Source organism: Pseudoliparis swirei, chromosome 11 (assembly GCF_029220125.1).
Source record: "Pseudoliparis swirei isolate HS2019 ecotype Mariana Trench chromosome 11, NWPU_hadal_v1, whole genome shotgun sequence".
NCBI lineage: Eukaryota > Metazoa > Chordata > Actinopteri > Perciformes > Liparidae > Pseudoliparis > Pseudoliparis swirei.
In genome coordinates, this window is record NC_079398.1 from 9,747,623 (window position 1) to 9,769,954 (window position 22,332).

The 22,332-nt window shown below is 46.7% G+C and overlaps 1 protein-coding gene across 8 annotated transcripts in view; it reads left to right on the forward strand.

Moving 5' to 3' along the window:
• Positions 1-21,853, forward strand: part of LOC130200981 (apoptosis-stimulating of p53 protein 1-like) — a 42,305-nt gene extending 20,452 nt beyond the window's left edge. For 4 of the 8 annotated variants that reach the window (XM_056425548.1, XM_056425545.1, XM_056425546.1 and 1 more), the window contains 20 exons: positions 6,266-6,361; positions 8,081-8,137; positions 8,316-8,436; positions 8,558-8,637; positions 8,725-8,883; positions 9,285-9,425; positions 9,545-9,740; positions 10,050-10,178; positions 14,252-14,319; positions 14,462-14,663; positions 15,236-15,457; positions 15,563-15,775; positions 16,097-16,247; positions 16,337-16,374; positions 16,459-16,826; positions 16,919-17,056; positions 18,672-18,805; positions 19,261-19,427; positions 19,525-19,724; positions 20,260-21,853. In XM_056425548.1, the coding sequence (XP_056281523.1) occupies positions 6,266-6,361; positions 8,081-8,137; positions 8,316-8,436; positions 8,558-8,637; positions 8,725-8,883; positions 9,285-9,425; positions 9,545-9,740; positions 10,050-10,178; positions 14,252-14,319; positions 14,462-14,663; positions 15,236-15,457; positions 15,563-15,775; positions 16,097-16,247; positions 16,337-16,374; positions 16,459-16,826; positions 16,919-17,056; positions 18,672-18,805; positions 19,261-19,427; positions 19,525-19,724; positions 20,260-20,301 (2,922 nt within the window). In that variant the 3' untranslated portion in view covers positions 20,302-21,853. The other 4 variants (XM_056425551.1, XM_056425547.1, XM_056425549.1 and 1 more) reach the window with 4 other exon arrangements.
• Positions 21,854-22,332: the final 479 nt, after the last annotated feature.

Here is a 22,332-nt window from a genome sequence, read left to right on the forward strand (position 1 = left end):
CATCTGGGAGGTTGAGTGAGAGCCACTGCCCTTATCGGGGCTGCGGTGCAGTGATTTCCCTTTCTGGGGGAAAGTAGGAAAAAGAAAGGAGGGAGGTGTGAGGCGGGGGGGGGGGGGGGGGGGAGAGAGAAGGGGATGTCGCTGCAGCAAAAAGCCAGCCGCAGATGGATGACACGGGTGGAGAGATTTAGAGATGAAGGAATGCAGATTTAGAAAGAGGATTAAGAAGGACGGAGAAGGTGAAGGGGGGAGGGGGATACAGAGACATGATGGGAGGTGTAAGAAGGTCTGGAGAGATGGAAGGATAGAAACAGACTTTAAAAAAAGGAATGGGGTGATGACCCACCCTGTAAATGTTTGTTTACTTTAGTAATTGAACGCAGTGTCACACTAATGGGCTTTACACATCACGTGAGAGCACACCAATGCTGGAGAGAGTTTGTATGAGAGAGAGAGAGGGAGGGAGAGAGAGAGAGGAAGAGGTGGGAGCGTTAGGGCTGAGCGAGAGGGAGAGAGGGAGAGAGAGAGGGAGAGTGTGTCGTAAATCCCAGCACATCAGCGACGAGAAGGGAAAGTTGTGATCAGGACCTCGTCTCTCGTTCCTCCCGCGCCGAGCTCCTCTGGCGGCGCCGGCAGTCACGAAAAACAACCCACGAAAAAACGGGCGTCCGGCGTCTCTCCGCGAGGATGGAGTGGAACGAGGTGGATTTGGTGCAGGAGTTTACTGTTGGAGGACAATGCAGCAAAATTAAAGTGCGCTCCTGCAGGATCACATGGGACAGCATGCAGGTAAACACACACACACACACAGGGGGGGCTGGCGGGGGACCGCATGTTAACGTCAGCCCCCCCGGAGCACCGTGTGTGTGTGTGTGTGTGTGTGTGTGTGTGTGTGTGTTGACAGCATGCACGCGGCGGAATGAATGACACCGTTATAAAGGGGTCCGGCTAAATTGTTAACTTATTTTTCTGTAGCCGTAGGAGGCATTTCATCATTGGAGGGATTTAGGAAGACGCACATGTCACACTGCTGACCGAACGGCTCGGGCAGTCACGTGATCTTTATTCATTCTGGGTTATTGTATCTACATATTCTTTTAAATGTTTGATTTTTAGACCTGTAAAATGCAGTTTTGAAAGCTCAGAATCAGTTTACTCTCTTTTCTTTAACGCATCGTGTGCAATTAAAAGGAAGCAAAAAGAAACACCACCATCATTTGTTATCTTACAAGCAACTAAATGTGAAATTTAGTCACTACTTTATCATTGTAGTGTTGAACATATGCACAATTCCCACATCCAGTCGCACACTATTCAACACTCTGCCAACGTACTAAAATAAGTTGATAAGAACTATTTAGCTTTAATGTAATTATCAAATGTCTATCCTCTGTTATATTGTATTTCATTGTTGGTTGTTCTGTTTGGGCAACAACGCTTGTTTACCAATAAAGTGTATTGAATTAAATAGAAATGTCACTGAATTCATAGCTTTCCGATACTTCATTTGGAAAACCATCTTTCTGAATGTATGTGGTATGTATTCCTTATACAAAGTGTATAAATGTGTTTCCTGCATAATGTGCTTTTCGGCTTTGCACATTCAGAAAGGAAATTTAGTTCAATATTATTCTTGACTATAACAAAATTAAGAATCAAGTATAGTCAAAATAAATCCTGTCTGCTAAATTCAAGTTTCAAGAAAATTCAAACATCTGGGCAACTGAGGAGGATCTCAGATTAGATTATTTTAGACTAGATATTCCTTTATTAGTCCCACAGTGAGGAAATTGCAGGATCACAGCAGCGGAAGCACATTAGAGCATTAATAAAAGATACAAATAAAATGCAGAATATAATAACAATATTAAATGTACAGAGGAATACAATATATATATATAAGGTACTGATTAAAGTGAATTGTCAGCAGGTTAAAGTGTCCAGGATAACCTGTGAGCCAGATGTGTAGCTCCAAGGTTCAGGAACTTTAATTTTTTTAATTTTAATTGGATATATTTTTATGAGTTTTGGACACATAAATTCACCTCAATGTTTTTCAAAATAAAACATTTCAATGTTATTCAGTTAAAATGTCAGCTTTCAGTATTCCATAGCATTCAATCTTTGCAATTACATGTCCAACCCCTTATCCAATTCTAATTATGCACTTCCATACATGTACATTCAGGTTTCTTGATGATAGACGTTCAGGAGAAAGTTCATGTCGTCCTGGTTCAGAGTCTCCTTTAAGGTGAAACCAGAATGCTGAGACCAGTGTGTATCTGCAGATTCTTCATAACGAACATGTAGGGGAGAATCTGCAGATTCCCACAGGTCAGCAGTAAGCTGATGACACGCGCCACCGCTGACTGGAAAACCAGTGCATTGTGCGCAGTGTCGTCGCCTAAAACGTGAGGCGGCCCCGCATGACGTTGGAAAATACTGTGCGTCTGCGTTATGTTCTATAAGTCAATTAATTGAGTCAGCCAGAGGCTGTTATAGCACATCGTGGCTATCAGTGTCATTAATCACTGGCGCCGATGTTTAGCATATTGCGCTAATGCCGCCAGAGTTCGAGCGTCCAAACCCACGAGCTGTTCAAGGCCAGTGGGGTAATGGAGTTTTTCATCAGCTCCTCTCTGAGTTGTGGCATCAAAGACTCCACTGGCATGTATATGAAGACTTACATTTGTTATATCCTTTTGATTACTAAATCCCAACAGGCCTATCTAATTATTAAAAAAGCAATTTCCTAAAAACATTTGACATTTTTACCCTTTTTTCCAAAGCATCTCTCAGCACCACGTCTTATTGAGTGTATCTAAGACAGTGTTCTTTGGATGAAGAGGTTGTATGGAACAGCGTGTCGGAAGGCTGGCAGCGAACTCAAAAGTAGAAAAGGTTTCAATTAACTCTGGAGTTCCTCAGGGTTTCATGTTAGGCCCCTTCACGATCTATTTACATTCTTCAAGGAAATGTGACTGCAATTGATTTCACCTAAACATGTGTCTATTGAGGCTACTTCTGTAGTTGTTTGTGCACTGACTCGACCTTTTGACCCTGTACTTTGAGTTGGTATTGTTTTGGATGATGTTTCCTCATCCTCATTTCCATATACAGAGGAGTGTCACGGGGAGTGTAACAGGGTGAGGCTCAGGCGCAGAGAGACAGAATGGACAAAATTTAAGTAACAAAAAGGAGCTCTTTAATGAGGCAAAACAGTTGAAAAATAAACAAGGTCCAAAAGGGGCAGGCAGAGGATCATCGGTCAGGGCAGGCAGGGTCGGATCGGCCAGGGCAGGCAGGCAAGCAGGATCGAAGCAGGCAGGATCAGGAACACAGACAGGACGACGGGAAAAGGACACGGAACAAGAGACGGCAATCCAACAGCAGACAAGGGAAAGACCGACACAATATATAGGGGGGGAAACAGGTGTACGACATCAGACTAACGAGACAAGAGTGGCTGAGGGCAGGTGCAGGGAATTAAACGAGAGAGAAGACACGGAACATAGGAGACACGGAACATAGGAGACACGGAACCGGGTGTTACAGTACCCCCTTCTTAAGGGACAGATACCAGACGTCCCAAAGGATCAACAAGGGTGGGTGGAGGGGAGCCGGCGGAGGGACCAAGGGCATGGCAGAAGCAGTCTGGGGGGTGGGCCGGCGATCACCAGGCGAAGGTGGAGGGCGGGCGGAGTACGGATGGGTAGCTGGGGTACCGGGCACAGGAGAGGCCGGGGTCTGGAGCCAGCTGGGATGGTGACGGGACACTGGGAACTGGAGCAGGATGAGATGGCGACGGGACACTGGGAACCGGAAGCGGGCAAGGGGGGGACGGCGACGGGACAGTCTAGAGTGGGACGGGGGAAACGGCCGGGACAGCAGTGGAACACGAGGAGCCGGGACACAGGGAACTACCACCGGGCGGGAAGGGGACGGAATAGGAACAGGAGGGACGAGAGCCGGCCGGGGCAAAGACGGGGCACGGAGAACTGGGGCCGGCAGGACAGAGATAGAGCAGGAGAACTGGGCCGGCTGGGGAAGGGCAAGAGGAACTGGGACCGGCCGGGACAGAGATCGAGAGGGGGTACTAGTGCCGACTGGGAAAGGGCATGGGGAGGTCGGATCGGCCGGGACTGAGACGGGGCATGGAGAGGTCGGATCGGCCGGGACTGCAGCACGGCGGAGGCGGCAGCGGGAGCCGGCGGGGGCTGCGGCACCGAGGCGGCAGCGGGACACAGGGAATGCCGGACAGGAACGCCGGCGGCTGCCAGGGGGCAGTGAAGAACGGCTGGGGCTCCGACAGGCACGGCGAGGGCTGCTGGGGCTTGGGCTGGTAGCCAGACAGGGCTGGCGGCGCCGACCCATCAGGCGACCGGGAACCGCAGCCGGCCCGACTCGCTTGAGAGTTGCAGATCCCTCAGCTGTACGGTCAAGGAACTCTGTTGGTCGTGGAGCTGCTTGTACTTTCCAGAGATTAACCGCTCAATTCTTAAAAGACGCTCCTCTTGCGTCTGGAGAGCTGAGCGCACACTGTCCTCTGCTGAGCCAATCATGGTCAGTTTGTTCTGTCACGGGGAGTGTAACAGGGTGAGGCTCAGACGCAGAGAGACAGAATGGACAAAATATAAGTAACAAAAAGGCGCTCTTTCATGAGGCAAAACAGTTGAAAAATAAACAAGGTCCAAAGGGGCAGGCAGAGGATCGTCGGTCAGGGCAGGCAGGCAAGCAGGATCGAAGCAGGCAGGATCAGGAACACAGACAGGACGACGGGAAAAGGACACGGAACAAGAGACGACAATCGGCCAGCAGACAAGGGAAAGACTGACAATATATAGGGGGGGAAACAGGTGTACGACATCAGACAGTAACGAGACAAGAGTGGCTGAGAGCAGGTGCAGGGAATTAAACGAGAGAGAAGACACAGAGGAGACATGGAACATAGGAGACACGGAACCGGGTGTTACAAGGAGACCGCATAGCCCAGCCAACAAAACATCAAACATATGTATTGTTGCACATAGAGCAGTATCCTGCAGGTGAGCTAATGGGCATTCTGTGATTCATATTATTATTTGTTTCTATAACCTTTTAATTATTAAAGCGAGAGCGTTTTAGGAAATTAAACTTGCGACAGTTTGTACTCTGTGTGAACTTCGTATAAGATATGCATATCAACATCACTCATTAGTCTTGTAATGACTCATAAAATAAGCAGGTGCGTATTCTCTCGGTGCCATCAGTGTTTCTCGTCTGGATCGAGACAGAAATTATATTACATTTTCACATCTTTGGCCCCGGGCATGTTTAAATAGGCCTGGAATGTAATGGATACATACATTAGGCAATAACCCATCAACACACTGAGTTGTTTGCTGTATTGTGCTCCACACCACATCGTGGCTTCATTTGATGCCGTGCGGAGCTGCGTAGGGATGAAGCTGTGAGGTGTCACAACTTGTATAGTCACAGGTCTAAAAGAAGCCGTCTTCTGTTTCACACGATGTTTAGAGAGTCAATCAAACATCGCTCTGACGCCGTCGAAATGTTAAACGAGGTGTCGACTATTAACATGGAGGAGAGTCATTTTTGTTAAAAATGGACGCAACAGACAAGGTGCAGTGTGTGTGAGTTGTGTGTGTGTGTGTGTGTGTCCATGAGTGACCGTGCACAATAGCAGGATGTGACTGGGCAGAAACCTTCCGTTGTCCCCAAAAGGCATTTCCCACCCCGCCTCCCTCACGCGTTGGCTTTTCCAAGTACGATCCCAGATGTGTTTGTACCTGGAGAACATCTGCAAACGTGAACATCAGAGGACCCGTAACCAAGTGTTCTTCCCCGGTTTCGATAGAACGCTCCTCTGAAAATGACCAGCGGGATTAGATTTATTCATAAATGTTTCTGTGTCACGCCCCTGGAATGACCAGAGTGGATAGGATTCCCACCCAAACCAATGCTGTAATTCTGTCACTCTGCCAAGGCCACCAGCTGCAGGCCTAATGACATTTCTGTAGCACACTGGAGGGGCTCCGTGACCTGAAGGTGATCGGTGTGTGCAGCTGTAGTTCATTTATCGCCTGCCGCTGTTTGGAGTTTTCATCTCGTCAGTAACCTCAACTCAGTTCTATGTGATGCATGGGAACATGAATTAGAGATACACAGGGGGGGAAACACAAAGCTTTTTCTGTGGCACACTGCATTTAAATATGGAACGTGTGTATGTGTATGTGTGTGTGTGTGTGTGTGTGTGTGTGTGTAGGTACCCCGTGTGGAGCTGACCCTCTCCGAGCTCCAGGAAATGGCCACAAGACAACAGCAACAAATAGAGGCTCAGCAACAGATGTTGGTCGCCAAGGTAACTTGTGTGCACACACACACACACACACACACACACCAAAACAGAGACAGAGCTGTTAGATGGATTGCCTGTCACTTAGTGTAAGGTTATCTACTTTAGAGTCTGTCTGAAAAGGTCGGCTTTGAGGCACCATTCGGCCTTGGAGTAATTTGTGTGTGTATGTTTGTGTGTGTGTGCGTGTGTGTGTGCTTGCACGTGTGTGTGAGGATCTCGGGGTCATACGTCTTCCTTGGAAACAGGACATGTGATCAGGTCAGGGTTTAAGGACTGGCAGGAAAGAACTGCTCCATTTGAGCAAATAGAAAACCATTCAGCTTCAGGTGTGTGTGTGTGTATGTGTGTGTGTGTATCTGTGTGTGTGTGAGACACCGATCATGGCCATTCCCACAGTAGGAAGTGACCTTTTAGTTGGCAGGAAATGAGGCCATCGAGGAAGCTTCTGGGAAGTTGAAGCAGAGTTCTCCTCCAGGAAAGAGACGAAGCTGAAGCCAACAAAGCAATTGGCTTCTTTTAAATTATTTAAATTCTCTCATTTGTGGAAAGTGAACCGGGATTTGTTTTCAACAATTAATACATACCCAATTTTGCGTATTTCAAGGCCAACTGTGGTACTGATGTTTTTGTATTTTGTATTATTTGGCTACTAAATGACAGCTAGTGTGTCCTGAAGTGTTCCAGTATTTCCAACGTAAAGGCTCCCAGCTGCCATGCAGCGGCACATCTGGCCTCGTAACGTTAATATCATTTATTGACGACTTCCAGGAACAAAGAGTCCAAAACACAGAACACAGCTCCTCTACCGGCACCCACAGCATGCACTTATCCCCCCGCACTGTTGTGAAACAAGCTACTATTGTAATGGGTTATCAGAGTGTGTGTGTGTGTGTGTGGACGTGTGTGTTGCCAGCGAATGATGGGAAGCTTCTTGCCAACATTCCGTTTCCCCTTTTTCACTGTGTGTGTGTGTGTGTGTTGAGAGAGACACACTCAGGTCAGCTGTAGTTTGTGCCAGCACGATACAGAGAGAGGTGCAAACTGCCTTAGTCAGCATCACACTTGACAGGCCTCCCCCTCTCTCTCTCTCTGTTCCTCCTCTGCTTTACGATGTGTGTACAGAAATATGCTAAATAAATCAATATGTCGTGAAGATGTGTGTCTCTTAACGTGTTTACATGACATGGTGAAAGGGTGGGAGGGCGATGCCCAAATGCTGCTGGTGCAAAGTCATGAGACGTCTCTCCGTTTGTCGGCTATGTAAAATAAAAAATACGAAGATGAGACATTTTCGCGTGCAACAAAATTGCATGTGTCACCTTTTTAAGCTACTGTGCCACCATTGAATCCCCAGAGAACCCTTTTTTTTCCTGATATCACCGCGTCAGCGCGATGCTCAATTTCTCGCTAAGAAATATACGTGATTCGATTGCAATGCAACGAACCAGTAAATTTAAATTGGTTTTGAAGTGTGGCAATAAGTTGCAATGGCTTAAGTGAGAGTCAGGCGGCAAACGTGAGCACAGTCGTGATCCTTCTCCAGCGATTCAAACATGAACGGAAAACCTCTGCGCTAAGAAGTCCATTGAGAAGATGCACATGTGACCTTCGTGGGCAAGAGCAGAAAGAGGAACGTTGTTGCTACCACAACAACTTAAAATGTGTCTGGAAATAAACAGCTTAAAATGGAATAAGTGCTCACCTTTATTGTTCTTCTTCCAGGAGCAGAGACTGAGGTACCTTCACCAGGGAGGCAGATCCAATCAGGGACAGACGCAGGTGTGCTGTTTGTCTTTTATCTTTAAAACAAATATAAGGCACTCGCTTTATCTTGTGGGTGGTCAGTCAAGACACTTTTTTTGCCACATTTAACGCCGATTAACATCTAATGAAAACATGAACGTGTATTTAAGCTTGTGTCTTCTTCTTCTTCTTCTTCTTCTCTCTTCTTGTTCAGTCTGAAGCTGAGAAGCTGCAGCGGCTGAAGGAGCGAGTGGAGACTCAGGAGGCCAAGCTAAAGAAAATCCGAGCCATGAGGGGACAAGTGGACTACAGCAAACTGATCAACGGGAACCTCTGTGAGAGACGATAGCTACATGCAAACATCGAGGCAAACTTAAATAGTCTTAAACAGTCTTTATTCGTCTTTATTAGTGATATCATGGGTCTTATTTCTACTGTCCTGGTGTCTGTGTGCAGCTGCAGAGATCAACCATGTCAGCAGCCTGTTTCAGGAGAAGCAGGCGGAGCTGCAGTCCGCTGTGGTCCGAGTCGACCAGGTAATGTGTGTGTGTGTGTGGGGGGGGGGGCAAAACTGAGTTTGGGTCGGGCCGAGTTGTAAAGCTCTCTCTAAACGGTCTCACCAGTTAACCCAGCAGCTGGAGGATTTGAGGAGGGGTCGCCTTCAGCTCGCGCCGGCTCAGGGGCCACACAGCGGGTCCCAGGGGCCACCAGCTGGCCAGAAAGGGTCACCCCTGTCCGGTCCCGCCGCCCTGGAGCTGAGGAAACTCTACCAGGAGCTGCAGGTAAACGGCCCAACTCATAATAGATAGATAGATAGATATGTACTTTATTAATCCCCAAGGGGAAATTTGTCGTAACAGTAGCAGCACCAATAAACTAAACACACAAGAATAACAAATTAAATATAAAAAACAGGGATGAAAGATAAAGATGTATACAAGAAGTATACAAAGTAAAATATAAAATATATATGTATCTATACAACATATATGCATACACAATACAATACTAATGACAAATTAAATTAAATATTAAAATATTAAATATAGACAGTGTGCAAAATGCAAAGTGTGTGTATGTGTGTAGTGTAAATGAAAATAATATAATATAATAATCTCCTTCTTCCGGCGTGGGGAAGAAGAGGAGAGCGCGTCTGAGACTTCCGCTGTCGTTGCGTTTTCAGACTCGCAACCGCCACAACCTGGAGCAGAGCGGCAAGCTGGCCCAGAACAAGGAGCTGCTGAACAAGAAGAACGCCCAGGTGACGGCGATGGACCAGCGCCTCGGAGACCTGAGGGAGCGACTGCATAAGAAGAGAGCGGAAGTACGCAACCCACCTCAGAAGTCTTTCTCGTCGGCCTCGCTTGAGTTTTTTTGTTTCTCTTGAAGTGAGCTCGACTGTTCCCGTAGATTCAAACTCTGTCCGTCTGTCTTCGCGTTCAGTTGAGCCGCATGAATGGAGGCGGCCCGTCCTCGCCGCAGACCTCTTCCCTCCCAGCTGCTGGAGTTTCGGGGCGAGTGGCGGCCGTCTGCCCCTACATCCAGGTTCCAGCGGAGGGGAGACAGGAGGCGGGTTACACCCTGCCGGCGGACCCGCCGCCCAAACCCACGCCGCTCTGCCACATCCGCTCCCTCTCCGGTTGGTAGATTTACGTTTCCTTTCGTTTGAGAGCGTCACGGCGCTCCACTTTTTATTTCAGAGTTTCATAAAACTCTTCATTTTGCATCTCTTGTCTCTAACTTTCTGTCTGTGTCCTTGTTCCGTGTGTCGCCTCCTTTTTCTTCTTCTCCCTTGTCTGTCGTTATCTTCAATGTGGATGTCGTGATCGTTGTTCTTGTCACCTGTGGTCGGGGGGGGGGGGCTCTGCTGTTCCTGTTTTGTGACATCATCTCGACGGTGATGTCACTGTCGTGGTTTGGTCTGTGGTGGTCGGGCGTTGCCGTGCAGAAGAGGACAGAAGTGGCAGCAGGAAGACTCCCGGCCAATGGAAAGAGTCCGATTTAGACATCGTCCTGTCCGAGCCCACCGAGACGTGGGCGGGACCTCGGTCCCCTCAGGGGGGCGGCGGTAACAACAGTGAGTCCCTTGTAGGCGCAACCCCCCCTCGCACCACCACTCCATCGTGTTGGAATAGCAGCACCTGTTTCCTCGCCCCTTCATCTGCACTTTAAGGTGGAGTGGGTCTGTTGACAATGTGTCCTACGTGTGCTTTATTGAGCCGTAATCCCCAAAGCAGAGATGTTCTTAGTTTGAGTCCTGGGTTGAGGAATTGAACGGTGCATTCAGCCCAAGAACTAACCAGAACAGATGGTCCAGAGAACATAATTGAATGAGCCACAGAAAAACAACCTCTGTATGTAAGGGTCATGTGTATAAGGACACGGACATGAGTCACATGCCATCTGATAGCCAGCAGCTGCTGGAGGTTAGGACGCCCAGCGTAAGAAAATAAACCGCAGCCTGGACTGAGACGCCTTGAATTGCCTCTTCTCGTCCTCCTGTCGGCTGTGAGAAGGTGAACTGAAGCGGGTTTCCCTCGTTTCCACTAAGCTGACATCAGATGGCTGAAGCTCTGTATCATATGAAATGGTGTCAATCTTCTCTCCCTCTCTAAGTGTATTACCCAAAATGTGGGAGCGTTCCTCTGACATGCCACATTATTGAGTCTGGTTAATAATCACGCTATCTTAACTTATTAATGCCAACATCTATTCCCAATAGCTAGAATCCCCTTTGTCAACATAACATCGCCTCGCCTCATTAACCACTGTCCATGCTGTGGCCTGCAGGACGCCCGTCAGACCCTCGTGCCCCTAGTAATACATCAGAACACCCAGGCTGGAAGCAGCAACGTGCTTCCACTCACTCAGATTCACTGCTGGGTCTTGAACCAGCACTGATACAAATCCCATTGGGCTCCTGAATGCCACAGCTACATGTATTTGTCCCAGCTTATGTAATGTGGAAAACACACAGTTGTAAATCATGTCAACAGTCAAACACATGACGCAACACATAATAAATGAAAGGAAGTCTGAGGTACGCTTGTAGCTTTCAACAGGCTGGGTGCAGTGTGTGTGTGTGTATGTGTGTGTGTGTGTGTCAGATAAGGAGGGGGGGGGGTCAAATTAGCAGTTGTTGCTGTCATCAGATAGATTAATGTTGGCGCTGAATACCTTATTATACTGTATGAATGCTATTTTAGTGTAAGCATACCAGTCTACAGCCGAATGCCAATTCCATGGATCCCCATGAGCTTGAGAAGTGAATCATTTATTATTCATTGGAAATGTGCATGATTAAGAGAAATGGTTTTAATGTTCCAATGAGCTGAACTAATATTGGCTGGAAGGTGGTCACAGTTCCCAGGGGGTCTTTTGTTAATGTCCTATTGGGAGGCACAATCAAAAGCTTTAAAAATAAACTTTAAAAATAAACTTTATACATGTTAGATCTGGTCCAGTCAGTGCTACCTGTGATACGACAGCTTGGTGCAGCTTGGTTGATTACAGTACGCACCACGCAGTATTTAATGGAGTATTGATCCATCTTTAAATATGTTGATTTTGTAGGAACTGTTCGACACTTTGGGAAATATACTTATTCGAAAGTAAATATCGATAAGATACTCATGTTTGTGTACTAAATATTGAGCTATACAGCCAGCAGCCGACTTCCTCTTTACTATTATTATTATAATTATTATAATGATAATAATAATAATCATAGGTCCGTCTTTCAATCAGGGGGTTGGTGGTTCAATCCCCGCCCTAGTGTATGTGTTCTTGAGCAAGACACTTAACCCTGAACTGCTCTTTGTAGCTGCGTCTACGGTGCATGAATGTAACATGATTGTAAATTGCTTTGGATTAAAGCGTCAGCTAAATGTAACGTAACATGAGGATCATCGAAAGTTTAACCGCAATAATATATCATTTTCGGGTTGATGACTTTGTGTCCGGTTTCAGTGACTTCCTGTCGTCTTCCTTGTTCATTAGTGAACTGAAAGGAGCATTTTGCTACATATCACCACCACATAGTGCCAGGCTCTCGCTCGTTGCCCCTCCTACCCGTCTTCATGCTAAACTGTGCTAAGCTAACCAGCTGCTGTCAATAGCTTTATACATTTACAGTTCAGATAGAGAGTGGTGTCAATCTTCTCTTCCCAAGAAGTTGAACTGTGAGACACTGATGAGATCAACTCAAATATCATCAGAGTGTGTTCTTTTGACTTAGTTATATAGGATATTGCTTATAATTATCACCATTCATCCTACCTCAGTGCAAGAAAACAGAGATTGGTCTTCAAAAAGTCACATCATATGTTCCCTAAAGAGAGCAATGATCTTAAAGCCCTGAACCACGACCTCAGTCCTTTGTGGCCTGAGGCGTGCTGTGGTGGTGCCGGTGCCGTGAACTGCATTCTTTCCTCTAAGACCCTCATGACTGCTTATAATCCATCAATTGGGCAGAAGGCCAAGTTTCCACCTCGCACAGATCTATTCCTTTCCCGTCGTGAGCGTTTCTCATGCTGAGGTCAACAGTTTACAGCGACAGTGAAGGCCTTGTCTTCCTGACCACAGGACTCCCAGGTTCTCTAGTTAATCAGTGTTAGTCTGGCATGTTCCAACACTGATGCGGCTGTGCCACCGACAGCTCAACCAAGTGGTTAGGGCACAGATTAAAAGGATACTTTTACAATATCCCTCAATGGACTTTTTTTATAGTTATTTTTTAGCCAGTCTTGCTACGTGTCTCTGACACACACACACACACACACACACACACACACGTTGGATACATCTGGATACATTCAGTGGAGCATGTTAGCATGCTGGAGTTACCTTTGAGCCCAAAGTGATGTGTCTAGACTCGTGTTCCATGTTGTTGTTTTGCCTCAGCGTGCTTACACAAAGTGCTTTGTAGATATTAATGAAGACATGTAGGAGGCCAAAGGTTTCAGGACAATATTGGTATCAGGATCAAAAAGTCTGCTAGCACGAAAACACAGTGCGGCAATATAGTTTGTTCTTCTTCATCGTGAAGTTCTTCTTGATAAGATTCACAAGGCCGTTTGCTCCCAGCTATAGTCTTCAGTTTATATATATATATATATATTTATATAATATAAAATGTATATATAAATCATAAAAGTAGATCTTTGGTCAGCTTTAAGCTCCAACGTTACGATGAATTAGCACTTTTTCCATACTAACTTAGCATTTTGTTTCACATCAGATCGATATATACATATATATATATGTATATATATATATAGATACATATATATATTTATATATATATAAATGTGTATATATCCATATATATATGTAAAAATCTGTAAATATATACATATATATGTATATATATATATATATATATATAAATACGGTGAGGTTAAACTGTTGTGAAACTGTAAAGCATTAATCTCGTCCCCTGACTTCCAGGATTGTCTCGAGTTAAAAAGAAACAGTGGATCAAGATGATGGACCCGCTGCACTGTGACCTTCGTGCCACTTGGTTTTGCAACACACCGTCTGAAGGAGCCGGTTAAACCGCTATCTTCCATTGCTCGCGAGCTTCTAAGAGCTCAGCGTTTTAGCGGTCACATGGGCGCAGGGATCGGGCTCCTCTGCTCCCCAGAGGCAGGAAGGCGATGTGGGGATTGAGTGGGTGTGGGTATGGAGGTTATGGTGTGTGCATCAGCCTTATTGTTTAGCTGTGGGCGGTTGGGGTATTGGGGAGATCAATTATCCTGGCGGCGGTATTGATAACACGTAAAAAAAGCAGGTGTTCTTAGTTTGTACTCTAGGTTGAAATGCACTTATTGTAAGTCGCTTTGGATAAAAGCGTCTGCTAAATGACATGTAATGTAATGTAAGCACAGTAGCATGGGCACCGTCAATACAATTGGAAATGTAGGCCACTAATTAGCATTTGCACGTCTACCAACTTGTTCTGAGTGTAACGTATATGACCTTACCTTCATACCGAGGGGCCGCCCACTCTCTATCTCCATCGTACGTCTCGCCTACTTCAATAACACACACGGTGCTTTGTCTTCCCTTCAGTGTGTGTCTGTCTTTGCCTCTCCCTCTCCTAAATCGCCTCTCTCGTTTGTTCTCAACACACCGTCTCTGTCTGTTCAGCTTCTGAGGCGTCGTGGCCGAGCATCAGTAAGAACGCGTCGGATTGGAGGACCAACCGTCCAGAACAGGTACACAAGACGTGGGGAGATAGTGGTGAAATGTATCATGGGAATTGTGATTGTTGTGAATTTAGCGAGTAGACTCCTCCCACTTTGATGACCCGTGCAAGAAATGACATATCTCCTGTTTCCTGTCCCTCCCTCTCACCAGCTTCCCTCTGGTTATGGTACGTACCCCAGTGCCACCCACCAGGTGGCGGGGCACCACTGCGCCACCAGCTCCCTGCCCCGTTCGGCCCCCGGTACGCTGGGCTGGCCCCGGTCCAATGCTGTGAATGCCTCGCCGTACTCATCGTCTTCTGCTTTACAGCAAATACAGCAGCGGATCTCCATCTCTCCAAGTTCACCTCAAGGTAATTTAAAGAGTTACTTAAAGAGAGAAACGTTCAACCTGAACCTGTTTTTCCATGTGTCTTCTTGTCTAAATGGAAAACAGTTCAAAGGAAGTCAATTAAAACTGGCCCAGCATTGAGCTGGATCACTGACTGGCCAAGGAGAAGTACTCAATAATGGACTGATTAAAAACAATGTTAACAACATTAGCAATAACCTTGATTTCTGATGCAGTGGGTTGTTTGAAGGAGAAACGTGTCCCCTTTCTTAAACTACCAAATATTCATTCATTTTCCGTTTAAACCCTTTAAATGAATTTGTTTCAAACTTTTTTCCCCGAGATACCGCTGTGATTACTGAGAAAAATGAATAATCGAATCATAAAATTATAAAAAATTAAAAGAGAAAAATCTACAAAATGGCCCTTTAGTTATGCACATAGCGTTTATTGGGTTTTCTTTTATTCAAGCAGTCATTTATAGAATAATATGTAACGCCCTGCTCTGGTAGGGAAACTGAATGATGAACTTTAATAATACCTTTGTTGTTGTGGAGATGTCGGTGTTTTTATTGGTTATTTCTCTCTCTTTAGGCTCCACCTCCCATTCATCTCCCTTGTCCCCACAAACAGAGCGAACAGACCCCCCTCCAGCAGTGGCTGTACGTCCCTATGTCCCGGACCACCCCTCCAGACCCCAGTCCCCCAGGAAGGGCCCCGCCACTATGAACAGCAGCTCCATCTACAGCATGTACCTCCAGCAGCCTCAGGCCAAAAACTATGGCTCTCTCAGCAACAGGACGACGGTCAAAGCAGGTCATTTAACAGCAGATACAGATTAATACGTCTTTACAGTTTGTGCCACATATAAAGGTTTTGATGGTGAAAGAATGAATACATTTATTTTCTCTCCCTCCATAGTCTACGGTAAACCCATCCTCCCGACCTCCTCCACCTCTCCGTCCCCTGTCCCTTTCCTCCAGGTGGGAGGAGGAGGGCGAGCAGGAGGAGAGGATGTCACGGATAAAGAAGGAAGGAAAGGAGGAGGCGAGAGCAGCGATGGGCAAAGCCTCCCACCGCCCACTGTGGACAACATCCCTCGCCCCCTCAGTCCCACTAAGCTCACCCCAGTTGGTAGGTACCGGAAAATAGATCAAACTCTGTGTGTTCCCTTAATCTCATTCCTGTCTGATTTATTACATTCTGTAGTTTAACTTGAGTTTGATTTTTCACACGTCTAATAATGATCTGATTCGCTCAGTGTCAGTCAAAGGGCTCCTTGCCCTTGTAATGATTTCTGTAGAAACTTCCTTTTTGTGCACTTCACTGGATAAAAAGCTCTGTGCCACACTGGGCATGGTTTGGGATCTGATAAATCATAACAACAGCATTCCAATAAACAAACACCAGAAGAAGGTTGTACACAGTTCAGACTCCCACCTCTGCGTCCCACAGCCCACTCCCAGCTGCGCTACCAGAGTGACGCCGACCTGGAGGTCCTCCGCCGTCGCCTCAGCAACGCTCCACGACCCTTGAAGAAGCGGAGCTCGATCACCGAGCCTGAGGGCCCTCAGGGGCCAAACATCCAAAAACTGCTGTACCAGAGGTCTGTTTGGATTCAGAACCCCCTGCACTGTCCCTTTAAATACAAATACATCCAATGAATGAAGGTTAAAGCCGGTTTCTGTTGTGCAGGTTCAACACCTTGGCAGGAGGCATGGAAGGAGGCTCAGGTGAGACACTGATGTGACGTCGGTCTGGGTCGTGTTGGAGGGCTTGGTGATGCTTAAATCAGCTGCTTCCCTCTTAACTCCCAGGCAATACTTTCTACCAGCCGGACTGCCTTTTGGGGGAAATGGACAACATCCACTCGGCTAATGGAAACGTAGAAGCTGGTGACAAGCACGGCGGCGTGGGAACCGCGGCAGGCGAGGTGCAGAACCTGAACGCGAGCTCCCGCCGCTTGTCCCCTCCTTCTGTCGCTATAGAAACCCCCAAAGAGACGGCGGCAAACGTAGATACCGCCGTTGCCGCGTCTCCGCCGGCCCAAACCAGGCCGGCCTCGTCCCCCGAGAGGCCGGAGGACCAGAACAATAACAACAAGAGGGGATCCAATCCTGCACAGGACTCTATCGGCCACGCCTCCCCTTCTCCGTCACCTCCTGCCCCCCCCTCGCTGCCTAAGGTGGGCATGCCGTGTATCTGGGACGGGGTACACACATATAAAGTTCTCTGTTTTGTTGTTCTAACTCTGTTCCCCCTCCCTCGGCGACGCAGGCGAAGCGAACCAACCTGAAGAAGCCGTCGTCGGAGCGAACCGGCCACGGTCTGAGAGTGAAGTTTAACCCTCTGGCTCTGCTGCTGGACGCGTCGCTGGAGGGGGAGTTTGATCTGGTGCAGAGGATTATATATGAGGTAACACCAGATCACGTCGGGGTCACGCTATTTCTATTATAATACCTTCCCTCTTTTTATTATTTAGAATGTGTTTCCTGGGTGCAGAGCTGGAAATCAAATCCAGGAACACTTTTATTTGCACAACTCAATATCAGTTCTGAGTAGACGGCTTTACAAGCGTCCATTAGTGATGGTTCCACATCAAGTGATTTACAAGAACACAGATTTTTTTTTTAACCCAGAGAAATTTTATGGAGACACCGACTGTACAGACAGGCCATTCAACTTCTGTACGATGTCTGAGGTGGATACAGGACAGGTGACGGTCTGTGATCGTCTGGATTTGTTCAATGTTCACATATGGAGGTAGATCCAAAGAGAAACAGCATCTTCTGAACCAAAAAATATCATTTTTGTGTCGCTCCGCGAGTTTCGTCTCATAATGGCGATTTCAAATTGTAATCAAGATTCAAGATTCAAGATTCAAGATGTTTTATTTGTCACATACACACACAGGGTGTGCAGTGAAATGAAAGTGGCAATGCTCAGCAGGAATGTGCAAGGGCAACAAGTACACACTATTTACAATAAAAAACAACACAATATTTACAGTGTGTGTGTGTGTGTGTGTGTGTGTGTGTGTGCCTAAGAGGGGCAGTTGTGTGGGTCTATGTGGGGGTCCTGGTGAGGTCGGAGTTCACAGTCCTGATGGCCTGAGGAAAGAAACTCCGTCTCAGTCTCTCTGCGATCTGTTCCCCACAAACACGGCTTCACCTTCCACTTCAGTAATTAAATACTTAGAACTGTTTTGTTCAAAACGTGACACTCTGTCTCAATCTTTTGATTAATTTTTGAGTGAGACGGCAAACTCACATCTCCCTGAAAGCTCAGCGCATTGATGCTGCTTTCACCGACGTACTGAAATTAAAAATAAAAGCAATGCAGCTGTATTCCGTGCATGATGCACACTTACGTTTTATTCCTAATTCCCTATTGACATAACGTCCAGTGTTTCTAAAATAAGTTGGGGCTCTCCACACAATATCATCTTCAAATTTTGAGGCCGTTCGTAGACTTTAATATCATCAGACACAGTTTGGTTCTAATACTTCCGGCGAAATGTTTGTGCTGAATGACAAAAAACACCTTTCCTTACGCAATCAAAGAACACTGGTACATGCCAACTATTATTGCACGCACACACACACAGACACACACACAAACTTTCCTCGACAGAAGGCTGGAAGATGAGAGGGGGTCTCCGGTGGGAGGCGGGGGAACGTTTATGTTGAGGACACACTTACAGCACAGAGCTCCTGAGAACAAAGAGTCGAGTCTGACATCTTTAAAAGCAATGCCACCCCCCCGCCCAGTACTATCTGACTCACAGAGACTGCAAACTGGAGCTGATACAAGGAAACATGCGGATGCTCCAGCTCAGTTTGACGTCGTCCGGCCCCGAGGCTGTAAGACTCAACGACTTCCAAGCTGTTAAAGGAAGTTTCCAGTAGAGTTCGGGTGCTTGACACTTCTTCAGTGGGGGGGGGGGGGGGGTTGATGTCTTTCATTGTCGCTCTGATTCGCTCAGTCTAACATCTCTCCGTGTATTGTTCTCATCACCTCCGTCCCTCAGGTGGAAAACCCCAGTATGCCCAACGACGAGGGCATAACTCCTCTCCACAACGCCGTCTGCGCCGGCCACCACCACATCGTTAAGTTCCTGCTGGACTTCGGAGTCAACGTGAATGCAGCCGACAGTGACGGATGGTCAGTGCTCTCGTCCAGCCGCCCAATCACGCGTTCAATAGGCCGGACTAAGAATAGACCAGCAGGGCCAGAGGGTGTTTTGGGTAATGAACTCGCTCTGCGGCGGCGAGACTGGAGCTCAGCTCAGAGGCAACAATGATGGAGATGATTGCATTAAAACATATATATATATTCTCTTCTTTTTTTTACTCGAGCTGCCTTTGCTGTACTGAAGGAAGAGATTATTGGAGCTACTGTCGATCCACATCCATAAGTTACTTTATTTAATTTCCAATGCATTCCTCTGAACTCATTCAACGTCAGCCTGTTTGACGGTGACATGAATAGCGTTAGACTTATTAGATTTCACTGCATCACCTGAACATCTTTACACTGTTGTGAATGAATCTTTTCCATCCTGGGAGTAAATCGGTTTAGAGTCATGTGTCTATATTTGTTGTTGTTGGCCCTCCCAGGACTCCTCTGCATTGCGCGGCCTCGTGTAACAGCGTCCACCTCTGTAAGATGCTGGTGGAGTCGGGGGCCGCCATCTTCGCCACGACAATCAGCGACGTCGAAACTGCGGCAGACAAATGTGAAGAAATGGAGGAGGGCTACGCGCAGTGTTCTCAGTTCCTCTACGGTGCGTAGACGCAGACAGGCACGCGATGGGCCGACTAAAGAAGACGGGTCCTCTCCACAGGAGACGTGTGAACTGAAGTCCTCTGCCTCTCGCCCAGGTGTTCAAGAGAAGTTGGGTGTGATGAACAAAGGCTTGGTCTTCACGCTCTGGGACTACACGGCCCAGCAAGCCGACGAGCTGTCCTTCAGCGAGGGGGACGCCTTCACCGTGCTGCGGCGGCGTGACGACACGGAGACGGAGTGGTGGTGGGCGCGGCTTAACGACCACGAGGGATACATACCCAGAAACCTGCTGGGGGTGAGGGAACGCACACCTTCACATGGTTCACTCAAGTAGTGGAGTCAACTCAACGCAATAAAGAAAGTCTTCTTCAAATAATAATAATGCAGTTCTTAACTTGTACACTTCAATCTGTGAGAAAAATATGAAAACTAATATAATCTCTAAACAGAAATTGCATTAAATTAAATTTGGTGAACCGATTGCGCTGAATAAATGAACAGGTTTCATCAGTGGGTGGTTAAAAAGGAACGATCTCTCCGCCTCGGGGAGTATAAACGCACTCTAAAGCTCAGACATCAGTTATTGTTCCAGTTAGGCTGAACCATAGAACTTGAAATAAAACCACTTTCAGTGTAAATACCTGAATGATGGATTTACAGTCGGATGTGAAGTTTCAATTTACACAGACGACCAGAACACACCGAGAGAATCCCCCGATTCACCAGTCGGCTCCTTGCGTGGGCGATGCCCCTCAGGCACCTTGAGAACAATATTAACATGATGCAATGACCCTTCCCCCTCTCTCTCCACCTCCACCCTCCCTCTCCAGCTGTATCCAAGGATCAAACCCAGACAACGCTCACTGGCGTGAAGCCCAGATCGGGAGCCGCCGAGGGCGCACGCACGCGGAGCAGAAGAGGAGCAGCGGCATGTGGGTGTAAGCATGAGCTGGGAAAAAAGAACAAAGGATGGAGGTAGTCGGGAGGCAGACGGAGGAAAAACAAAGCCGGAGCGCACGACTCTCACGAAGCAACGTTTTCAACGTTCGTTCGGACGCCACGCTGGAACCACGGAGCCACTTTATGCTAGAATCACACATGAATATATTTTCACTGAGTTGCTGCAGTAAAAAAAAAATGAATTGCCTGGATCTTATTTATAGAGTTCAGCCGCATGAGAGAAGCTGAATAGAGAAAAAAAGGAAAGAATATTTTTATCGCTTTGGGCTCCTCGAGGGCAGAACATGAAAACATGAGCGTGGCTCCTACGAGGCCTCTCTCTATCTGACGTCCATCCCCATGACGCCACTTTACTTTTATACGGTGTACCAGGTGGACCTTCGTGAAGCCCATCCGACCGCATGGCAAGGAACATGGCTGGGGGGGGGCTTTAAGTGCAGTACAGTTACAGGGAGGATCAGATGAAAGTATGAGTAAGTGTGAGATGGGAAGTCGGTAGGGAGGAAGGTGACAGGAGAGAGACGTGTAGATTTGTGTTAAAGGAAGTGTTCAGGTTGTAAGCGGAGCAGCTGTTAGCTGGACAGGAATAACGATGGAAGTGTGACCCCCCCCCCCCCCCCCCTCAAGACTCAGAAACTAAACCCGGCCAGCTTCAATGCATGGTGGCTCTGGGCCACAGCAACCCACGCGAGCACGAAAAGATGCTGACACTAGATTAATGTCACGGCATGGTAAAGAAGACGTGTTTTTGTTTGAACTGACATCAGAGGACTATTTTCGATTCGGATGCATCGCAAAATGATAAAAGAAGCATCTGTGAGTGGTTTGGGATGCCTCAACCTGCACTGCAGTCTATTGACGTCGACTCGGCGGCGGTGCATGCGCGCCACGGCAACATCTGTGCAGCGGCAACGTGGCGGTTGCTGCTGCGAGATGAGGAAAGGTGGAGGGAAGAAGAAAGTGAGAAAAAAGTGTTTGTGAAAGGATTTCGTGAAACCAAAGCAGCTAGAACATGGGGAAGAGGATGAGTCAAACCTCTGCCCATTAACACCTAGTCCAGACGAGGGCCTGGCACATGTTGTCCTCATGCCAGGTGGTACCGGTACCAGCCTCTAACATTAACTATAGGATAAAACCGCTCTGCACATTTTAAACAAACCTGAGTTTAGAATGTTGGAAATATGCTGTATGCATTATCCCTGGGCTAACTGCTTCGGTGTTACAATGGGGCTCAATTAGCCGAGAGTGGTGACGCCGCTCAGTGCTGCCCTCCAGTGTACAGAAAGGGTTATGACACAAAGCCTTGTTTCCTTAGGAGGGGCAAAGGGATGAGTGACGTTTGAAGTGTAAATGCCACATTGGTGTGAGGAGTGGAGAACCATTCATTTCATTTGTGTATATGCAACCTGTAACTATTCATTTAATGTATTATAATAATAATAAAGATATAATCCCTACAATGAATTAATGCTGTGACTGAACAAAAACAGCTACTTTTTCACCTCTCTGTTTGAACATGCACACATTCAGCGATTGTATGATATAAAAAGGCCTGAAATGAGTGGAATCATACAGAAATTACATTTCACAACAGATCAGTAGAGAAATATAAATCTTTTATTTTTATTTGATCATTTGTTTTGTACTTTTCATAATAACAGGTGAGGCTCTGCCTTCCCTGACCCCACATGGTGTAAATATACCACACACACAAATTATAAGGACAGAACGGAGAAACAAGTTGTTACAACAAAAAACAGGTGTGAATTACCTGGGTGACACAGACAAAAATGGTTAATTAATATATAAATATAGGTACGGTATATTCATATAAATAAATATATGAATACATATATAGCTATATATATTTATACTTTATATTTATTTGTAAATATATATATATATGAATATAATATATCTAACATAATACATATAATATATAT